The sequence below is a fragment of the Anguilla rostrata genome, chromosome 2, assembly GCF_018555375.3.
Source record: "Anguilla rostrata isolate EN2019 chromosome 2, ASM1855537v3, whole genome shotgun sequence".
Taxonomy (NCBI): Eukaryota; Metazoa; Chordata; class Actinopteri; order Anguilliformes; family Anguillidae; genus Anguilla; species Anguilla rostrata.
This window is the reverse complement of record NC_057934.1, coordinates 45060619-45080927: the sequence shown is the minus strand read 5'-3', so window position 1 is coordinate 45080927 and position 20309 is coordinate 45060619. Positions and strand designations below refer to the sequence as shown.

General features: G+C 39.4%; 1 protein-coding gene across 4 annotated transcripts in view; it reads left to right on the top strand.

The window, feature by feature from the left end:
- The window catches only part of mad1l1 (mitotic arrest deficient 1 like 1), a 233550-nt gene that overhangs the window by 95957 nt on the left and 117284 nt on the right, over positions 1-20309 (top strand). For all 4 annotated transcript variants that reach the window (XM_064322506.1, XM_064322504.1, XM_064322503.1 and 1 more), the window contains exon 16: positions 10550-10754. In XM_064322506.1, the coding sequence (XP_064178576.1) occupies positions 10550-10754 (205 nt within the window). The remainder of the gene's footprint in view (positions 1-10549; positions 10755-20309) is intronic.

Genomic DNA, 20309 nt, shown 5'->3' with positions numbered 1-20309 from the left:
TGGTTTCATTGTTGCAACACACCCTGTAGCTGGTATCTATGGTATTGAGTCCTAACTGCACCAGTAATGGCACGGTACCAGCGACATGATGGTTTCATTTTACATGATCATTCTCGTCTCCTTTTGCAAGAGGGACAGCTCTGCTCAAACAGCCGCCTGAATTCTGCCCGAGCTACACGTGAAGCGCGCTCCGTCTTCTTACTATTTTTTATTATTTTTTAAAGAGGACATTTCTGTATTTTAACTCCATCGCCCTAATGCACATCACAGGTCTGTGGTCCAGAAGACATTAATTATGTTGAAAAAAATGAAATTATCCTATCACAGTTGTCTCTCTTTATATGGTGGCACATTTCATAATGGAGCCCTTGTAGTTTTGGGTGGGATATCCTGTCCTTTGGCTTGAATGTTGTGCTTCCTAAATGTTCCTGTCTTTTTCTGAGTTTGTAGTATTCCCTTTCTAGGTTTCACTCCCCTTACTAGGAGCAGTGTATGCAGATTCATTACGGACAAGTTAAATTGTGTCTATTGGGTCTTATGCCAGCATGACGAGCCATGTTAAGTATTCTTGTGGAGGAGTAACTTTATAATGATGTCCTTCTACAGAATACTATGTCTGGCATAGCAATTAAACAGATGATTATGAAATAACTGTATGATCCTGTGAGCTTTGTGACATCGCTCAGCTCAGTTTCTGCGAAGAGATAAAGCGAAGATCTTATCCACCCTACGTCATTTCAGTCAGTGCAGACTCCGCTGACCCAAAATAAATAAATAAAGGCACATAACGAGAAATTTCTGAAGTGGAGCAAATGAAAAAATATGCATTTGTTAAGCTGCCCAAATTGGCTGTTAAAAAAAGGCCACCGGGGTTTCGAGAAGCGTCTGTGTGCTCAGCGGCCGTGAAAGGCCTCTCCGAGCCTCAGTCAGGGTCTGCTGGGAAGGTGAGCTCTCTCCCGCCTGCCCTCCTTAAACGAACCCCCCCTCCACCCCCCCCCCCCACCGGGGAGCTGAGCGCAGAGCCTCCTCCACGCAGGCCTCCTTTAATCCTTTCAGAAGGCATCCAGGCGAGGCGGGAGAGAGGAGCGGGCCCTTAGGGGAGCTCGCCCGACCCCTTCTCTCTCACCACTCGCCCCTTATGGAGAGGCGCTGTCAGAAGACGGCCTTGCGCTCCTCAAACTTTCAGGCTCCTGCCGTCTTAATGTTCTCTGTACTTTTGGGTCCGATAAGAAGGAAGCATAAGCGCTCAGCTTGGGGCCTCAGACCCGCCGCTCTCCTGCTCAGACTGCGGGGCACTAATTTGAGTGTGTGTTCCTTTCCACTGAAGGGCTCTGGAAGATGAATACAGTGCAGGTCTGGTTCGGATCTTCAGTTGGAGCCACTTGTGTGGAGAGCTCACCTGGGGGTTTTACCTGGAACTCGCTTTGGGAATTTTAGCTTGGAAGCACTTTGATTTTCTTCTCTGTTTTTGAAGTGTTCAGGTCTACAGGTTGGTCTCGCTCCAGTGCAGATGGCACCTGGGGCCGTGTACAGATGCATGCCTTTAATGCACACCTGCTAGTGTGCTCCAGTAATATCACACACTACACAGTACACAGAATCAGACACAGTCTCTCAGTGTGATTGTCACTGGTTTGAGTCTATTTGCCCAAATTGCAAAGTTACAATTTTGATTTATCCAAGATTGCGCTCTTGTTTCAATTTTATTCCTGTCTACCAACAGTATGTAAATGTGCAAAAAATAAAAAATAAATAAAATCTTTATATCCGACGCCTTGAAAGGTTGTGTGATGTACACTGTGTCCTCACTACCCTTCATACCAGCATGGAGATAAGGATTTCAATTGGTGTTCTACTTTTAACTTCTCTGCAGGAAGTTCTGAAGAATGGTAATGACAATGACAATGTCAATATTTTAGAAAATATTACAAAAGACAAAAAGTGATCTATTACTTCAAAGCATGAGAAAATGAATGCATTATGAGAGTTTATTGTTTCAGAAAGCTGAGAATTAAGTTGCGGAGAAAAATGTCTTCAGCTTGAATAATGGTTATCTACAAAAGCGTACATCTTTGCTTTTGTACTGCAGTACGTAAGAATGGAAGTAAAATCAATGTGTACAAGTTTGCCTTTTATGTATGTATATTTTGAATTTCATGTTTAGTAGCTTAGCTTCTTTTTTAAATAATAAAAGGACTGTGCATCATTGCACAGTCCAGACAGGAAGCAAATCATGTTCATATTATTGGGGTTGTTGTTGAATGTTTGTTTGGAGGACTAGAGTTCTGTGGAAGTTCTTACAAACTTTATTTAGATCAAAATGCTATATGTAATGTTCTCCATATAAGAAGTGTCAAAGGCTGAAATGGAACGTTTGGTTGTGTAGACAAACAGCCGCCCGAGTACATCTTGGAGGAAGGAGATAAGCATTGCTTCATGTCCAAACTTAAATTCAAGTTCAAAGGATGTTGATGCTTGTTTATTACATTTCATAAAGTATTTATGCATTTGCAAAACTGTGTTTTAGAAACATCAAAATTCTAATTAAATTCCCCTCTTTTGAGATGCCAGACTTGCATGGATAATTAAACTAAGAACTGAGGATTCATAGGTCTAACTTAATGGAGCCTGACGTTCAATAAACAGAAAAAGAAATGGCCTTAAACTCGCTGTGTAGTATCAGAAAGTCTCAGTGTTGAGATTGACTGGCATGGTGCACTTTAGAATATATATTGAAATAAGCCATACAGTTCTAATTTCTAAGTACTGTTTATTTTTTTGTTTTTCATTTGTAGGTATTCATACAGGAATCCCTTGTCACTGATACGCTGGGCCATGTGCTTGAACTTGCTAATTACATGTTACATAGTTTGAAGGTCTCACTTGTTTTACTCAACGTATTTAGGAAAAGGTACCTGTGCTGATTCCTCAAGCACATTTTTGGAGTATCTATGTATTCTGATGTAATAGTGTTAAAGATAACATTCCCACGATGATCAGGATGCCATTTGAAATGGCCTTACACATTACAGGGTTTCGATAGATGTTAATAGGTTATATTTAGTTTGTGCAGATCATCTCCGGAGTTTATATCGTAAGACTCCAAATGTTGATTGGAAAAGGTTCAAGGCTTAAATTGTACAGCAGATGTTCTTCATTCTGCGGAAGAGGAGCCAGTTCTCTCAAAAAGTTCCATGTCCAGAACCCCTCGGCGGGGCAGTCCCCCTGGGTATTTATCTCACGCATTTTTACATTGAGCATTGGCAAATCAGCACTCTTTCTGTTTTACTAATTCCCAAATAAAGTTAGTACGGTCAGATTAATAAGAGAAATCTTGGTGAGAACCTCACCGCACCTTGGCTTCTAACTAAACTGCTATATTAGTAATCACTAATAATTATGGATTTCATTGATTAGTTTACTTTGTGAGTTCACCAAATAATCAGATTAGTTATGTTTGTAAAAAGTGCACATAGTTATAACTAACATGTCATTATTACTGTATTTTTGCTGCATACTTAAGACATTTGGGTTTGAGATCTAAAGATGAATGAGACATATGTACAGGCAATCTGCTTTTATTTCATGGTGTTTACCTGCATATATGTTTTACCATTTTACAGACTTTATTATTCACTGATACTTGTTAGATCACTTTCATTGTTCTGGGTGTATGCTGGACAGCAGTCTAACATATATTTTTTTGTCCCTTTCTTCCTCTGGTTTAGTTGGATATCGGGGTAATTTAACTGCGCAAATTGACACCGCAAATGAAATGGCAACTTGTTTGCTGAAAGCTGCACCACAGTACCCTTACCTCTCAATGGCTTTCTCTCTGTCAAAGATCGGCAGCTTAATGAAAGCCGAAGAAGACGTAAGATGGAGGCGGCGTTTCATTTCACGGCTCGCACTTGTATTGTAATTACTGCCGAGCTGCTGCATACAGGTATATTCTCCAGGGAAACTATTCAGAGGAAAAAGTCAAGGTTTCCCATCATGCTGGCAGTCTTCTTTCACACCTGAGAGCAAGAGCTCAGATCTGTTATTGACGTGGTGCTGTGTTGCACATTATAGCCCTTTATGGACTGGCTCTCCACTTGGATCAGTGCAGAATTTACGTATGGAACCATGGTGATGTGAAGCCTTTTTGCTTCTCTTAAAATAGACCAGAGATGCAGTCGCCCTCTTCAGGAATTTGTCATGTACATATGCCCGTTTTAGTGCTTACAGCTTAATTGAATTGCTTAATCACCCTGCCAGAGAATATAGCCTTTTTTTTACTGTCTGAAGCAGGTAATGATATAAAAGCTTCACTAACGCATATAGCAGTATAAAATTTGAGGATATTAACACTGCCCTCTGTGTTACACAGCTACAGCTCGAGTTATTGCAAATAATGGTATGCAGAATTGTGGCACCATTGTAAATCACCGCTACACTTCTTTGAATTATTCACTGCCCGGCTCCCCAAGGCCTTACTTTTCACAAGGAAAAGGCGGCCTATTATACGGCGCGTAATGAAAAGGTCACGCGCGCCGACAGCGTCCGCACCACGCGAGGTGGGAACAAACAGCTGAATGAGCAAAACGGCGGCATTAATGTGCGTTTTACATTGGGGGCTAGTTAAAAAAAAAAAAACCTTTCCTCATGTCTGGTACGGAATCCGGAGATTAGATTGGCTATACAACCGCGTCACACAAAGTTTTATCAAGCAAGAAATTAGAATCAGAGTTTTTGGCATCCTATTTATGAGAAAGCGTTGTGCTGACAGGGAAGCTGATTGCTCTCACACCTGGGCGACACGTAAACAGGAACACCGTCGCAAGGTGTCTCAACTGAGGAGATTTCATTTTCACGAGATCTGTCATTTGTTTTATTCAGAATTGTCCTCGTGTGAAAAATCCATTTTGACAAACAAAATGTGAATCCTGTCTCAGAGAAAAGTTTCAAGAAGTTTTTCTTGTGATTATTGAAGTTACTTAAAAGCCATATTTTGCAATGTAATTTTTGAGTAGGGCAGTCTAAACGTTTACAAGCAATTGAAGGCTTCAGTCCTTAATGGAGCTCTTCAAAATGCTTACCTACATAGAGTTTAATGGCGGAAACTGAGGCACATATAATGGAATTGGCCTTTAAGTTTTATCCAGTGTCACAGTGACTTCAGTCACGTCACCTGCTTCGCCTTGTGGCTAATAATCTCTCCAGTAATGGTAGTGTTCATGATATTCCCCAGCCTGTCGTGCCTTTGTTATGTGTGGGTCATGCTGCAGTCACTGTGGCCAGCACAGCAGTCCCGCTTTCAGCAGCTTCGCATTCTGGGTGTTGAGACCGCTATACTCCTGTGTCAGCAGTTGAGCGTTCAGATCGTGTGGGAATTGACCTTGGAGACATTTGAAATTGCTTGATTTTGTCCTGTGTTTGGTCTTCCTGATTTATTGTTTATAGAAGTAGAAGGCCAAATCTCATCATCTTGAGGACCTTTCGAAAATACTTTTCACTTAAAATAAAGACTTGGGGAGAGGGGAGATCCCCAAAAGGATTGTGATGCTTTTGCGGTCGGGCTGTGCCGTTGGCCAATACATTGAGGGATCACAACACATCATGAGGGATTGGCTACTCCTAGAGCCCATTCTTTTATGATTTTTCTTGGGTAGGTTATTAATATTGGTTTTTTTTTTTTTGTAATTTTCTGTATGACATTTTAGATTTCTGGAGAAGCATCTTCCTGTTGATTAGTGCTTTGCAAAGATGACCACTTTTTGTAAGCATGGATTTTTTAAGATGACCTGAAACCTGGCAGTAATATGGCACCATCTGTTTAAAAGCCATGAAATGTATTAACTGGACAATGACCATGATAGCTGTCATAGTTACAAGGAAAGACATGATAGACATGCAAGAGAGCAGACCCCCCCCCCCCCCCCCCCCGCCCTGCCCAAATGCACAATGAACATACAGGCACACACACAGTACCTGCAGAGTACATGCAGAGTTCCATGTAAAATGGTCGATGACGTATGCCCAACATGACCATCGTAGTCCAAGTCAGCCTTAGGTTGTGCATGTTGTATTTTTCTGTTGACTTCATTTAAAGTGTTACCTATTAGAATCATCTACAACTGTGAGTTAACTTGACACTAACTACATTCTTACACTTTGACCATTTGATAAAATATATTTAATTTCTTTTTGATAGCACGGTGGGTTGGTTAGTTTCCTATAAGCTCAAAATGAAAATTTGGCTGTTGAATGTCATCAAACATAATGATTATCTTGTTCATGTGGGTATGCAGTGAGCTTGCTACAATGTTAGCTGGCTAGTTAGTTGATTCTGTCCTTGGAACATATCTGTAAATATGCTCCTCAGATTCTGACTTGTTAGCAAACAAACAAACAAATTGCGGGGAAAATGTACAAACACGACAACTGTGAAACCGTGTAAAAGCACGGTATTTTATTGACTCAAGCTCAGTTGTTGCTGTCTATAAATACTTCTCCTGGCTCCTTGCTTCATCAGTGAGAGATGCTTCAGGCTGCCACAGCAATCACTTTTTTCCTTTGAGAGCAAACGCAAGATGAGCCAGTTCCCAAGTTAAACCAATCAGATTAGCTTGGTGGCTAATGAAACAGAGTTGACCCTTTGTGGCAAGGCTGAAAATGACTGAAACGGTTTCCGTTTAAGGAAATATGCGGTGGGGAAAATGTAAAGGTCCCTACACACCGGTGGGATGTGTACCCGTCATCCCCTCTTAAATTCGTGCCTGTGGTCCATTTGCTGGTCGTTTCACTGACCTTCCCTATGGTTAAATATTTCCCATTATTATTCCTGTACTACTGAAATTGAAATGAACCCCTTGTAAAATGACTGAGAAGTGTCCTATTTGTATTACTGAATCAATCCTGGCTCCGCTTCAAGAATAGGTGTGAGCAAAACCAGCCTTTTACTCTTATTTGTGCACTTGGGGTTGACACCAACATCTAGACAACAAGAACTCTAAGACAGCTTAGATGATGCAGAACAAGCTGTTGCAATTTAAACTGATTCAAGGTCACACATTCACTAGCTATAAGTGGCTGATTTGACATTCTCTATGATTGACATGTGCAGTGCTCATATAACTATGTCTATGTCCTAGTCATGCTGTCTAACACGTTCATTTGAGATGTATGCAAACATTGAATTGTAAGGGCAGTTTTGTTAAAAGGATTCTCTGGATTAAATGATTGTCAGTGTGCTATGATTAAGTCTCTTCTATGTGAACTGGTTAGTCTGAAACAAGCACTGATATGCCATTTTAATGTTGTGTGAATGCATATTTCTTTGAATGTGTACAAACCACTTTCCATCGAGTCATTAAAACAGATCATCTTCTATTTTTATGGGGACCTTCATGCTAATTTATCATGCAGAACAGGAAATTATATCTTGTGGAGTAATCAAGACCTGCACGGCACTGTCATTACCTGATTACCTTAAGGCTGCTCAGTCTCAGATTGCTGCCTCATTAGCAATTTCCTTTTTTCGCAGCACTAAACAAGTTTTGGAAATAACCTCAACCGGTAGCGTCTGCATTGCTTCCCAAAATCCAAAAATGCCCAGAAGCAATGTAAATGTTTTGCTTTGTTTCACGTTGAAAATACGGTTCAAGGTGAGTTATTGTCACTTGCTGATGAGTACATACTCTAGCTATTTACAAATACTGCCTCATTACAGAATTTGGGAATGAAACTTCTTTTTGAATGTTGTTTAAAAAATATATGCATGTGTTTATGTGTGGTGTGTGTGTGTGTGTTTAAAGTATTGGCACAAATGTAAATGTAATGTGTAATACATGTAATATCAACATAAAACAAATGAAGAAATAGCATTTGTGTTAAACAACTGATTAACACCTTACTCTATGTATTAGTCCATAGCTATAGTACATAATTGAGCCATCTAATGTATTTTACTGTTTGAAAATTTATTATCAGATTGTGGATGTATTTCTTTGTCTGGTATTTGTCTACATAAAGTGAAAATATTTTTGCAAACAAAACTTTTTTTTTTTTCCTTTGCATGAATTTGAAATGACTGATGGGCCCATAATATCATTAGCACTCGTGATCAACATAATACAAATTTAGAGATGAAAATGGCTCTGAGAGACAACAATTGAAGAAATGGCACAGATAAATGTTCTAAGAGTACTAAATTTTAAACACAGTGTATATGTAATGTGTGACCATCCTGAATATATATATATATATATATAAGGCCATTTCTGCCTGAACACTTTATATATGGTTCTGTCATGGACAAATAAATGCTAGTGTTTGCTTTCTTCTTAAATTAGTTTTGTGAATTTACTGTGGCTGGCTAGTTTGTGCTTGGGTTACGCATCCAAATCCTGGACCTGTCTTGTTGCCTATAATTATGGATACCATAGCTGCTAACATAGCTGGCAACACATTAGGGTCAGACTAATGTCTGAAAAACAACTGCTGATGTGCCCTAATAAACAAATGTTACTTAACGATTCTCGCATATATGCCAAACTGTAGATACCAGACACTCATTCTAGTCTTTCTCTTTCTAGTCAAGCAGCAAGCAGCGCTATTCTAGGTTCACTGCTTTCTGGCAGTTTGGCCTGTTGCCAGTTTATGGTTGTTTAACATTTGATGGCACAGGTGTACATGTTGTGTGTGTTACAATGCTGTGCACTTTGTTTTACATTGTTTCATCTCAGTTGTTGAAAATTCTGTGAAACGGACACCTCTTCAAAATGCAGTGAATAAATATATTATTTATTCCTGCTTTTTGAAAAAGTTATTTAGCTTTTTCAGAGGTATTTTTCCTCTTCACATTCCAATGTTATGATGTATTGTAGATGAATGTCTTGCAATTTATCGTATATGGCAGAATCACCTGTATCGTGATACCATCATTATCGTGGGCTGTGTATCATGATAGTACCGTATCATGAGTTACTCTGTGAATCCCACCCCGTACCCAACACCCCGTTAAATGGATTTATATTAGTGTCTCAGATTTTTTTCAATTTAGTTGTCATTTATGTGCTTTTAATTTCATCAGATGTTTTTACATTGTTCATCACAGCCGCTTAGTCACTACTTTATATGATTATCTCGTTATATTGCTACTTTATATTAAAGCCTTATATTGAGTTTCTGTGTTTTATATGCAGTGAATACCGGGCTTCCTTCTCAGTGTTGCCTCTCATTAGCAAATTGCTCTGTCGTATCATTAGTTTCATCTCACATTATCGATTTTCTGCTTAGTCCTCTCTTTCTTCCAAGTTTCTGCTGTCATTTTCATCTTGTAGCTCTGGGCCACCTGTAATCTAATGTGGTGTGTAATCAGGAGCCAAAATGAAGACATTTGCTTTTGCTCATGGCTTAATTAACAGGGAAGTGTGGTTTGACTACTAAATTCATTGGCTGTAAACATTTTTGTTCATAACTGCAGATAGTAAAGGGATTACCTAGAGTAATACAGCTCAGAAATTAGAAAAGTAATTTCCAGTTTAAAGTGAGGAGCTTTGAGAGTTCTGTCCTGGGAAATATTTGCGAAACACCAACACACACGCACACACACACAAAAAACACTTACTTGATAATAAACCTATAAAAATGTGATAGGTCAAAGATGAAAATAATGGTACATGGCATAAATAAGCAATGCTCATACTCAGACAAATAAGAACAAATGCAATCTTGAGAAATTCTGCAATCACACTACACTTTAGGAAAAGAGGAGCAGCGACAGAATCAATTGGCACCTTCGCAACATTGTAAAGGCCGCAATCAGACAGCGGACACCGTGCCACACACTGTGTACTGGTTGTATGAATTTGTAATCACCACCTCTGGCTCTCAATTGATGATGCCAGATAGGAAACAAACACAGCAGCTTTCAGTCATTTGGATGACGATGGTGTTGTGCAACTTCAAAAAAGAAAATACTTGAAATTTGTTCACCATTGCATTATCACCACTTCAAGCTGTTCACGATGACATTGTTACTGCTTTGAATATCAATTTGGCATGTCTGTCGGATTTGAATTTTTGAGATTGTACAGTAATCTTATCTTTCTATGAATTAATCTTTAATCGTGCCAAATTTGCTGAGGTCTTTGTGTTGATGCAGAAAGGGAAAACAATGTTAGCATACTATTTCCGGTTAATTCTGGAAAACAAAATTAATACAGATGGAGCATAAGCTCCTTTTTTCCCCACGGTGCGCAGGACCTGGCGCTGTGGGTTATGCATGGCAAATTGTGGTCACTCACTCACTCACTCACGGACGACCTTTGAGGGAGGTTTTGTGGGACGCATGCGCAGGTAGTGCTTCGTTTAGCAGGATGCATGGGCAGGTGGTGCCAGCTGAAATGTGTCTGCGGAAGTGAGTTGCGCCGTGGGTCTGGACGGTTCCGTGCTTGTTTTCTTCAGCGCAGCCAAAGCTTGTTCTGGACCAAGTTTCCCCTGAAAGCGCACACAAGCCTGCCTGTCTGACCGCAGGTTTTTGTGGACTCCTTGTCCTCCTCAGGGCGACTACGACCCGCTGAAGACCAAGGTGATCCATTTCCGGATGAACCCCACCAGCCTGGCCAAGCAGGAGCGGCAGGACGAGGCCGAGCAGCTGCGGGAGGAGTGCCGGCGCCTCCGGGAGCACGTCCGCACGCTGCAGGCAGGGGGCGCTGTGGCAGCCGAAGAAGGAGCCCTCAACCTCCCGCCCTCTCAGGAAGTCCTAGGTACGTGTACAGCGGCGCCTCTCTCTGACCCCCTATTGCAATTGCGTTTTGGACCGCAGGTGGGCGGCTTTTCCGCCACGCGACGCTGTGGAGAGTGCCAGGTTGCCCTCTGTTTTAATGAGCTTAGAAGTGAAGTGTTTGGTGTTCCTTTATCGCTGCGTTTAATTGATAAGCGGTGCTTGCGTTTGCGCGCGTATGCCGTAATGCGTCCGTGCCTCATGCTGCGGCCGTGTGCTCGAGCATGTTTGCTGTAGCTTGTAGCGCTGATTGTTGACGCGTGGGTTTTTATTTGTCAGGTGATTTCCTGTGGCTGCCGTTGTTCAATAAGTGTCTTGCCTAATTGGAATCGTTAACTTCAACAGCTCTGGGACCAGATGGTCTATTAGGGCTATTCTGTCATATAGACTGGAAATGAAACCCTCTATCCATTCTAAAGTGCAGGAGAGCTTTATCTAATTAATCAAGCTAGAAAATGATTCTCAATTTTCAGTCCCTAGCCATCCAGTCAGGCTAAAATTGATCAAGCTATGGCACGAAAGGATGAATTTCTGAATTATGTAAGTCTAGTCAGTGTGCATTCAATTCCTGTATTGATCCCATTATTTTTATTATTAATTTATTTGTTTAAATGTGACTTAGAGAGAGAGAGAGAGAGAGGGAGTGAGTGAGTGGCTCATCTTGCAAATTTAGTCTTAACTTTTAAGATAACGACTTTGTTTCCCTGTTCCAATGGCTGTCTGCTTCAAGTGCCGTAGACTTGTGTGCTGAATCTGTGGAATGCACCGGGAGTTAATGTTCCAGTTGTGAGACCAAAATGTCTTTTATGTGAGCAATCTGGCCATAACATTCATTGATGCCACACATCAAATCAAATTTAACTTATGTGGCTCTTCTTACAAGTACATCGCAATATGCTTCACAGTATGCCCCAGACTAAACCCCCACAAAGCAAGGCTAAGGCGACGGTGGCCAAGGAAAAGTGTCATTAGTGTTACCTTAATGAAGTTAACTGAGCAGAGCTGTCCCACACTTTTTCAACAAATTTGGTGTATGATCCTTATATTCAAAAACCAAAGAGATATATAGTTATAATCAGAGAGGTTTAGTCCAGATCATGCCTGATAGTCTGACAAACCTTTTCCGTTATTTTATAATTTTGTGATTTAGCAATACAATATCATTCATAGTTCCCCGCATGCCAGCGGTAATAGCGTAAGTGCCTCCAGTGGCTGTCTCTGCGTTTTTCAAACCAGCTTGGAATCCGTCCTCATATTTTACTCGCAGAAAGCTAATACAAGCAGTACGACAGAAAACTAAATATTTAATTGGAAGCGGAGCCAGTAGCCGTTACACATTTCTTAAGGAGTAATTTATCATCCGCAGTTTGGGTAATATTTGCTGTGACAGGTTGGTGTCTCATTAACATCAGTGGGCCATGAATAAACAAACAAATGCTTTTGCTTGTAATTGGCAGTCTCTTTCTCTCCGTTTCATTTTTATTTCCCTCCAACAGTCAGGACTGTCAAGACTAAACTGATGTGAAGGCCCATGTTCCTCACAGTGCGTGTTTTAATACGGGGATTTAGTGGGTGACTTGATAGGATTCTTCATTGTCTGGTAGCCCAGACGTCGTGCTCACAGATGCTAGCGCTTTTTGATGTGCTGTAAGCTGTGACATTGAAGATAATTATACTGTGTGCGTTTCCATTATGCATTCAGCTTATTGGGGCATTATTGAGACATTATGCACTAATTAAAGTGGAGGTGATCCTCAGCTTTTATGACTAATTGACTAGCTGCTTGGCTGTCAGTGCTGGATTAATTTGTGGTCATCTGGCGCTCTGCGCTCATTCTTCTTCGCTTTTATCTTTGTTTTTCAGCGACTGCTGTTCCAGGCAATGCAAATATTTGCGGCGGTTTTAATTAAGCACTTTAAAAATGCTCTGAATCCTTGCCTGTTTTTTTTGTTTTCCACTTTTATGTTTTACCCACGAAAGCATGGTTATCCTTGTTGCGTTTCATTAGTAATTGTGCCTCTCTAGGCAGCTGTATAACTCTCTTTCCACACAGCCCATGATTGTCTTGTATGCACTCTACGTTTGCATTGATGTAAGCTGGTGCCTTTTCTGGACATCTGTACAGGTACTTGATCAAAGAGAAATGAGATCTATATCGCTATTATAGAGGTGGGCGAGTATACTATGTCCTGTTAATGGCCAGAGAATATTTTGGCACTGCTTATTTTGCCCTCCTATCAATCATGCTTTTGATGTCTCTCTCCTTGACTCGTGGAGCATCAAGAAGACAGGAGTCAAGTCTTGACATGTTCTTCTGTAAATTAAGACCAACTGAAAACAGAACGGAGAATCGACTGCCCAATGTTGCTTTTAATAATAACGGGGCATTTGTTTGCTTTACAGATGAATGGAAAAGAGATTGAGTTAATTTACTTGCTGCGTCTTCATTTTCTGTTATGTGACCGTCCAGACTGGGTTGGCATTAATTTGAACAGTTTACAGCGCATTATCCAGGGACTGCACACAAGTAGAAAGCACCTTCCTCATATCTATGGACAAGCGATTATATGAAAATGACTGTAGCCTGTTAAAGATTTAATAGGCACACTAAGGTGTACTTTCTACTTTCCTTATTCTCTCTTTCTTTTTAATTACCTCCACAATCATTCTGGTTCCACTGTGATTCTGAAATTTCTTTTTTAGGTGTTTAACATTATTGTTTGTGACAAGTCCTTCCTTTGCCAAGAACACTTCTCTTAAGAAGCTAATACATAACTTTGTGGACCAGTGGTTTAAGAATACCTCATCCTCACATCTCTGTTTGTATGTGTGCATTTCTATACACTCACTCAGATACACATACCAGTTGTTTCCGTAGGAGCCTGTACAGTTGAAGAAAGAAGAAAATATATTTGGTAGTAGGTGTCCTATGAATCGAATGTTTTTTTTTTTTTTTAACCATGTAGTCGTTAAGGGTGACTGTTTCATGACAGTATAGTCTGCACAATGTGACAGATTTATTATGATGGCACTGGACATCAGAAACCAGTTGAGGGATCAAGGGAACATTTCACATTTCTGACAGAAATTGACAATTCTATTCTTGTGAGATTTCTTCTGAATTCTGCCTCTGCTGATGGAGTTCGATTTGGCATAAGATGTCATGTTGGCCATATTTGTTCTGTAATACAGTTACAGGAAGTGTTTTGACATGCGTCTTCATCAAACTTAGCGCTGAGAAAGTTAGCTGTCAAAATGTTTGAATCCCACCTTCTGTATTCCCTTTGGTTTTGACAGGCTCTATTTTCCTAGAAAATTAGAAGTTGTCCTCTTCTTTTTATCTGTGGAAAAACTTTTCAGGTTTCTCAACCACTACATGATTTCATTTGACAGGAAAGGGCATACAATTTATTTTAAAGTAATGAAAACTGTTAAATGCTCAATGAAGGCTTCAAAAAGCATGATTTTTCCCCTAACATTCAGGGATGGTGACATTATCTTGAAGGAGAGTTTTGGTGAATAGCCGAGATACTTTCTATTATGTATCATAGAAACTTGAAGTGGTTATTGTGATGCAGTGTAGGCCCAAAAACCCAATGCTAACCCCTGGATCTCAGCCACTGAGAAGGGTAGTGCTTTGTTAGGTAAATTCCATTGTTCTAAATTTTAGGATATTTGAATTAGTAGTACATGATATAGGAAAATCAGGTAATTAATAAATCTTGTGCCATCAGACCTCAGAAGATAAAAGGTGTTAATCTGAGATGCATCAAGTAATAAATGAATAGACTCAGAAAGAAGGAATCGGTTGTTAAACTAATTTCTTGGCACTTATGTGGGACAATATTTGGTTCTAAAGCTCCAGTGCTTCCAGAATGTAGCCTAAGCAGAAATAGGTTCAGTTAGCTAATAGACTCACTTATACATGTGGCAATGTCTATTTAAAGCAGAAGATATCTGCATGAACTTGGACTCAAATTTGTGATTTTTCTGAAGTATGTTGTTTATTTATTTAATATTGGGTATTAAATTGTGAATAGAATAATCTTTCTCTTACGATATTCCCTTGCCCTTTGTTTCACATTAAAAAACAACTTTTTTCACTATTTGTGAGTGACTTGTTGAATATGACAGGTAGTGAGTCTAGACATATAGGCGTCCCTGTGAACTCAACCCTGCACTTCATCAGAGCTGTATTTTTGTCTAATTTAAGGATAATTAATAGATTTGCATTATTCAGTTTGTGTGGTTCAACACCTAGTCTTTCTCAATTTCTTTTACAGTAGTGTCACCCGATAAAACTGGAGCATTGCCCTTTGTCCATGCACTTAACTCCTGAGTACCTCTCAGGCTGGAGGACTTAACCTGCATTATGCCAATGTGCCGTGAGAACACATTGAAGGTCATCTGAAGCTCTGAAAAGGGGGGAGGTTAATGAGGGGAGTCTGACCTGGTGGTGGTGCTGCCCTCACATAACCAGTGTGTACAGAAGAGGATAGGCTGAGGTAAATCCTGTGTGTGTGTGTGTGTGTGTGTGCGCGCGCTTGTGACATAGAGAAAAATCCCCTCAGAAGAGACAACTCTCAGATTGCTCACAGCAGCACAAGCAAATGGTCTGCTGAACTCCAGGTATTTACAAGGTGTAGGGTATTAGAAGCTACAGAGGTCATTGAACTGCAGGCTTTATAAACTGCACAAGTCACGTCCAACAATCGACTTGAACCTAAACGGATGGTAACCTCAACATTATCCACGTTGAGATCAGAATCGGCATCGTTTGCAAATTCCACTGTATTTTGTCAATTTTATGCTATGTTCCATAAACATCTGGTATCATTCAGTACTGTTTGCTCACAGAATTATTTCTTTGCTATTCCAGATTTTAATTACTTCGTGTCTAATCCTGGGACATTTATAGATACGAATCTTGGTGTCTTCCACAGTTTGTTGTTTGTGATTGTGTGTAGGGCAATCATGATAAATAATGTAGTAAATGAACTACCTGCTTTCATTGTTTTCTGGGCTTAATTATTCATTTGTGTTTTCCCTTATGGAGCCTGCGTTGGGGAGACCACTGTGTGCGCACCTTTTGAAAGCTAAGTGGCTTATTAATATTTTCAGGAAAGAACATCCCAGTTTTAATGAGCAGAACTGTCAGGTTGAACTTTTCAAGCCAGTCAAAGAAAACTCTCCTGAGCATAACGGAATTCATATACGTATGCTCAAGTGGATATATCCAGGTTTAAGTGTTATTGAAGTGTAATTTGTGAAGCACTATGAAAACAATAGCTTCTGTTTACGTGACTTGTGATGGGTCATGACATGCAAACATACACTACATGGTCCAAAGTATGTGGACACAGGAACATCACACCCATATCTGCTTGTTGAACTCATTCCAAACCATGGGCATTAAGTTGGTTCCCCCTTTGCTGCTATAACAGTCTTTCCACTAGATTTTGGAACATGGCTGCGGGGATTCGCTTCCATTCAGCTACAGGAGCATTAGTGAGGTCAGGCACTGATGCTGCGTGGCCAGGCTTGCGGCCAGGCTCAGTTCATTTTTCATAAAGCTTTTTTTTGCAGCTAGTAGCACTAGGGTGCAGCCATCTTAGAACAAGTTAGGTTATGATGTCACAAGGTTGGTTTGCCTCAGCTGTTCAAGCCGTTTCTATGAATTATGAGGAAAAAACAAAGCACTGTGTCCAAGGAGGATCCTTTATTTTGCTCCGGGATGTTGAAATGTAAATGCTGAAAGTATTACTGAATAAAACTTTATAATTCTTAACCATCTTCCTTCCTATCCAACCACAGACCCTGGCTTCAGTCGAGTTGTGGTCCAAAGAGCAAATCGTCCGCGTTCAGGAAAGACCCAGTACTTCATATAATTAATAATGAAGTGGCCGCTGCAGGCCCATTGCCCCCGTCCCACAGGTGGACTCATGGCCATCTCAGAGCGGCCAGCCAGTGGAGCGGTAGCTGTGGTCTCATCAGATAAAATCATAATATCAATTATCTATGCTATGTTTAAAGTGTTATTAACCCAACATTCCAAAGTATCAGTGTTAAGGGAATTTAACCGAAAATCCCCAATTGCTAATTTACTTACTGCTTTGTTAATTTATGTTTTTTTTTTTTGAAAAATAATTTTTCACTTTTCTCCATCATTAATCTAACTAATTGAATCTATCAAAAGATTCACACGTTTATATAGTTAAAAAGGATGTCTGTATTGAGATCATACAGAGCATCTCACTTGGCTAATGGGAAAAATGGAATCAAAATTTCAAAGTCATGCATAACAGTTTCACAGATTCTTGTCCAAAGGATCTGACACCTATTTCAAATATAAGACAGATGTTCATGGTACTGTATCTCTCTTGATGTTTTTCCATTTTCACTCTTTTTCTGAAAGGACATGCTGTCTCAGATGTTCAAATAATAGCTTTCTAATCTCTGTAATCCATTAAGTTACACTTGTCTTTTATGCTCCTTGGTGTATTCTCTCTGTGAATGTGAATACATATGGAAATTAATTTCTGATAGAGCAAAGGGAAAAGGGATTGGTCCGACAGGGTAAACATGATAAATGTGGATTAAAATCCCTTGCTGTCCATACTGAAGGAGCTGTGTATCTTGAAGCGTACTGAAAATGACTTCTTATCCTTAAAAATTGTTCTTGTTCCCAACATAGAAAATAGCTTTCTCAAGGGTAGATACTGAAATACTGTAGCTTAAACTCAAAGATATGATGTCCTTCAGAGGATTACCTGGTTCCCCCCTTTTTTAGCCGTCATGCAAAGCTTTCAAATCCACTAGGAGCTGTCCCAAGCAGTTTTATTTCACCCTTATCATAAGATTGATATTTTTAGTGTGGAATTTGACTGTGTGAGTGAGTTAGGTATGTTTCCTTTTTGAGAGCACATGTCAAATGTCTTAAATGAAACTCTTAGAATAGAGTTGTTATGTAATATGCTCCTTGCGATTTTTGTAGTTTTGTAATTGGCAAAACTTAATTCTGATATGTTTAATCTGGTATTTGCCTATGGCCATTAAGGTAATCTCATTTTTATTTTTTATTTTGTTCCATTAGTAGGTGAGATTTAATAGTGTGCAGGGTTCAGGTCGTTAAGAATTGATATTCAGTGGCGTTTTGTGGAAAGAAGAATAAATCCTGAAAGTGAACACGTGTTCATTATATCCATGGCAGTGAATAAAATGTCTGATGAAATGAAAGGTTTTGTTATTTTTGCTATAATCACAGTGCGCACATAATAATAGAGAGAATACAAGTGAGGAGGGAAAATGGCGGACAGGAGCTGGAGTTAATTTCATTGTCACGTAATTATTGATTCTTCACAAGCGGATTTGGAAAACACTGTGATCAGCATGTGAATGACGAATGAGGAGTCTGCATTCACATCCTTGCATTTTAGTTTCTCTCTTGAAATATTTGCGTTCTTTAATTTATTAACATCGTCTTCCACAAATCAGTGTTCTCTGGCAGACATCATGGAAATGCTGTAATTGTTGGTGTCTTGTTACTTTGACCGAGTGTACACAGACCTGAAAACGAGAGTGATATAATAGCAGTATGTTCGTAGTTCTTGCTTGAAATTTGAAGAAATTACACACTGTTGCCTATCAATGACATTGATTTCTTGGTAGTGTAATACACATAAATGGTTCTCAATTACATATAATTTGAGGTTTGTCACGTCACCTCATGAATAAACCATGTAATTTCAGTCACCCTTGGCCCTCCACAGTAATAATAGATCAAGACAATGCTATTGTGTCATGGATCCACTGTGTGAACTTCAGAAAATCGGGTGGGGTGCATACAATACAATAAACGTTCCTTAAAATCTTCCTATCAAAGACGATACCTTTGTTGAATTTCACTTTGGAAAGAAAACAGTTTTTTTTTTACAATTCTTACCAAGATTTCAGTTGAGAATTGTTTCCAGGGCTCGTAGAAAGTAAGAATTAAAACAGCACACATTTGTTTACAAAAACAATGGTTCACAAAGAAAATTATGTCATGATACTCATTGTGGCTTCACATGATTTACATTCAGATCAAGTGGATGCTGCATGCAGGGACGAGTCACAGCAGAGACAAGTCAGTGGCCTAGCCTGAGTTTGATTGTTATCACACTCTACTTCTGTGCAAAATTATTTTCAGATCACTCCTTCAGGGCGTTTGTTTCAGTTGAAGCATTATACCGCTCATCCACATTAGGGATCGCATCGTCCTATTGTACAACTCAGAGGTGTATAACGCTCAATTATGCAGACCCGTTTTTTATTTTATTTATTTGCTCAGTATTTTCTGTGTTTATATCTAGGAGTCACACTGCGCATTAAGTCAAAGGAATGTTAATGCGCATTAATAAAGTTATAAAAACCATTAAAATCCTAAGTTAGTATATTTATGTTGGATAATTTATCATGTAGTTTTGCTTACTGAAACCTTTACTGTGGATTCGTCAAATGTATACTATTTACCATCAGTTTTCTTTTTGGAATGGTGCGCCATTGAATGAATTTGAATTGGCTCCATCTTTGTGGTGAAGAAGAAGAGACAGAATCGAACGATGAAATATTTTTGGTTGTTCAAACACTGAAATATCGAAAGAAGTTGGTGGCATTATTATGCGAATTCTCCTGGAAAGTCTTCCCATTCAACTTATTTGATACATCTTTTAGTTTCTTTACATAATCTCTCTATTTGCTTGATTTGCAATTCATTTTTCCTCTTTATCTGTCAAGAATTTGTCGGAAATGGTAGTGTGAATAATTTATCAATTTCAATAGAAGTCAGGAGCATTTTGTCAGCTTTTTTTTTTCTTCCGATGAAGTCATTAAATGAGTGCAATTATTCGTAATTGATTTTAGTCTAATTGAACTAATTTCTCATTCCTTTATCCTTGAAACCATTTTATTCTACCATCTGGTGTCAAATTGTGAAATCAAGGGTTCATCCGTCTTATGTGAACGTGCATCTTTGCTTTCTATGTTCTACTTAACACAAGTGCCTGCAAACTGTGAGTTTGTGTGTGATTACAGTACGCTTCGTTTAAGTTGTGCAAGTTGTATGTCATGAGTAAGTAGCTATGAACTCCTCCATGTTTGGGCTTACTGACTGGAGTTATTACTATTATTACTATTACTATTACTATTATGACTCGGCATCCATATTGAACAATTCAATTGCATCCTTATCCTTACTGATGGGAAGTTTTATTATTGGTCTGCTTTTTTGTACGAACACTTTCTGAAACATCCAATTAATACGAAAATAAAAGAGCACCATGTATGGACGTTCCATTATTTCATGGGCCTTTATTTGACTGAGCTATCACAAATCTAAGGCTTTTTAAGATAGGGTATTCAAACCTAATCTGATGTTTTTTGTACTAGTTCTGTTTCTTACCACAGTTTATCCCATGCCCTTTTGGCGAGCAATAATAGATAATTAGAATAATTAGAAAAATAGCTTCTTCTCTACTGCTCAATGACAGCAGGCAGTTAC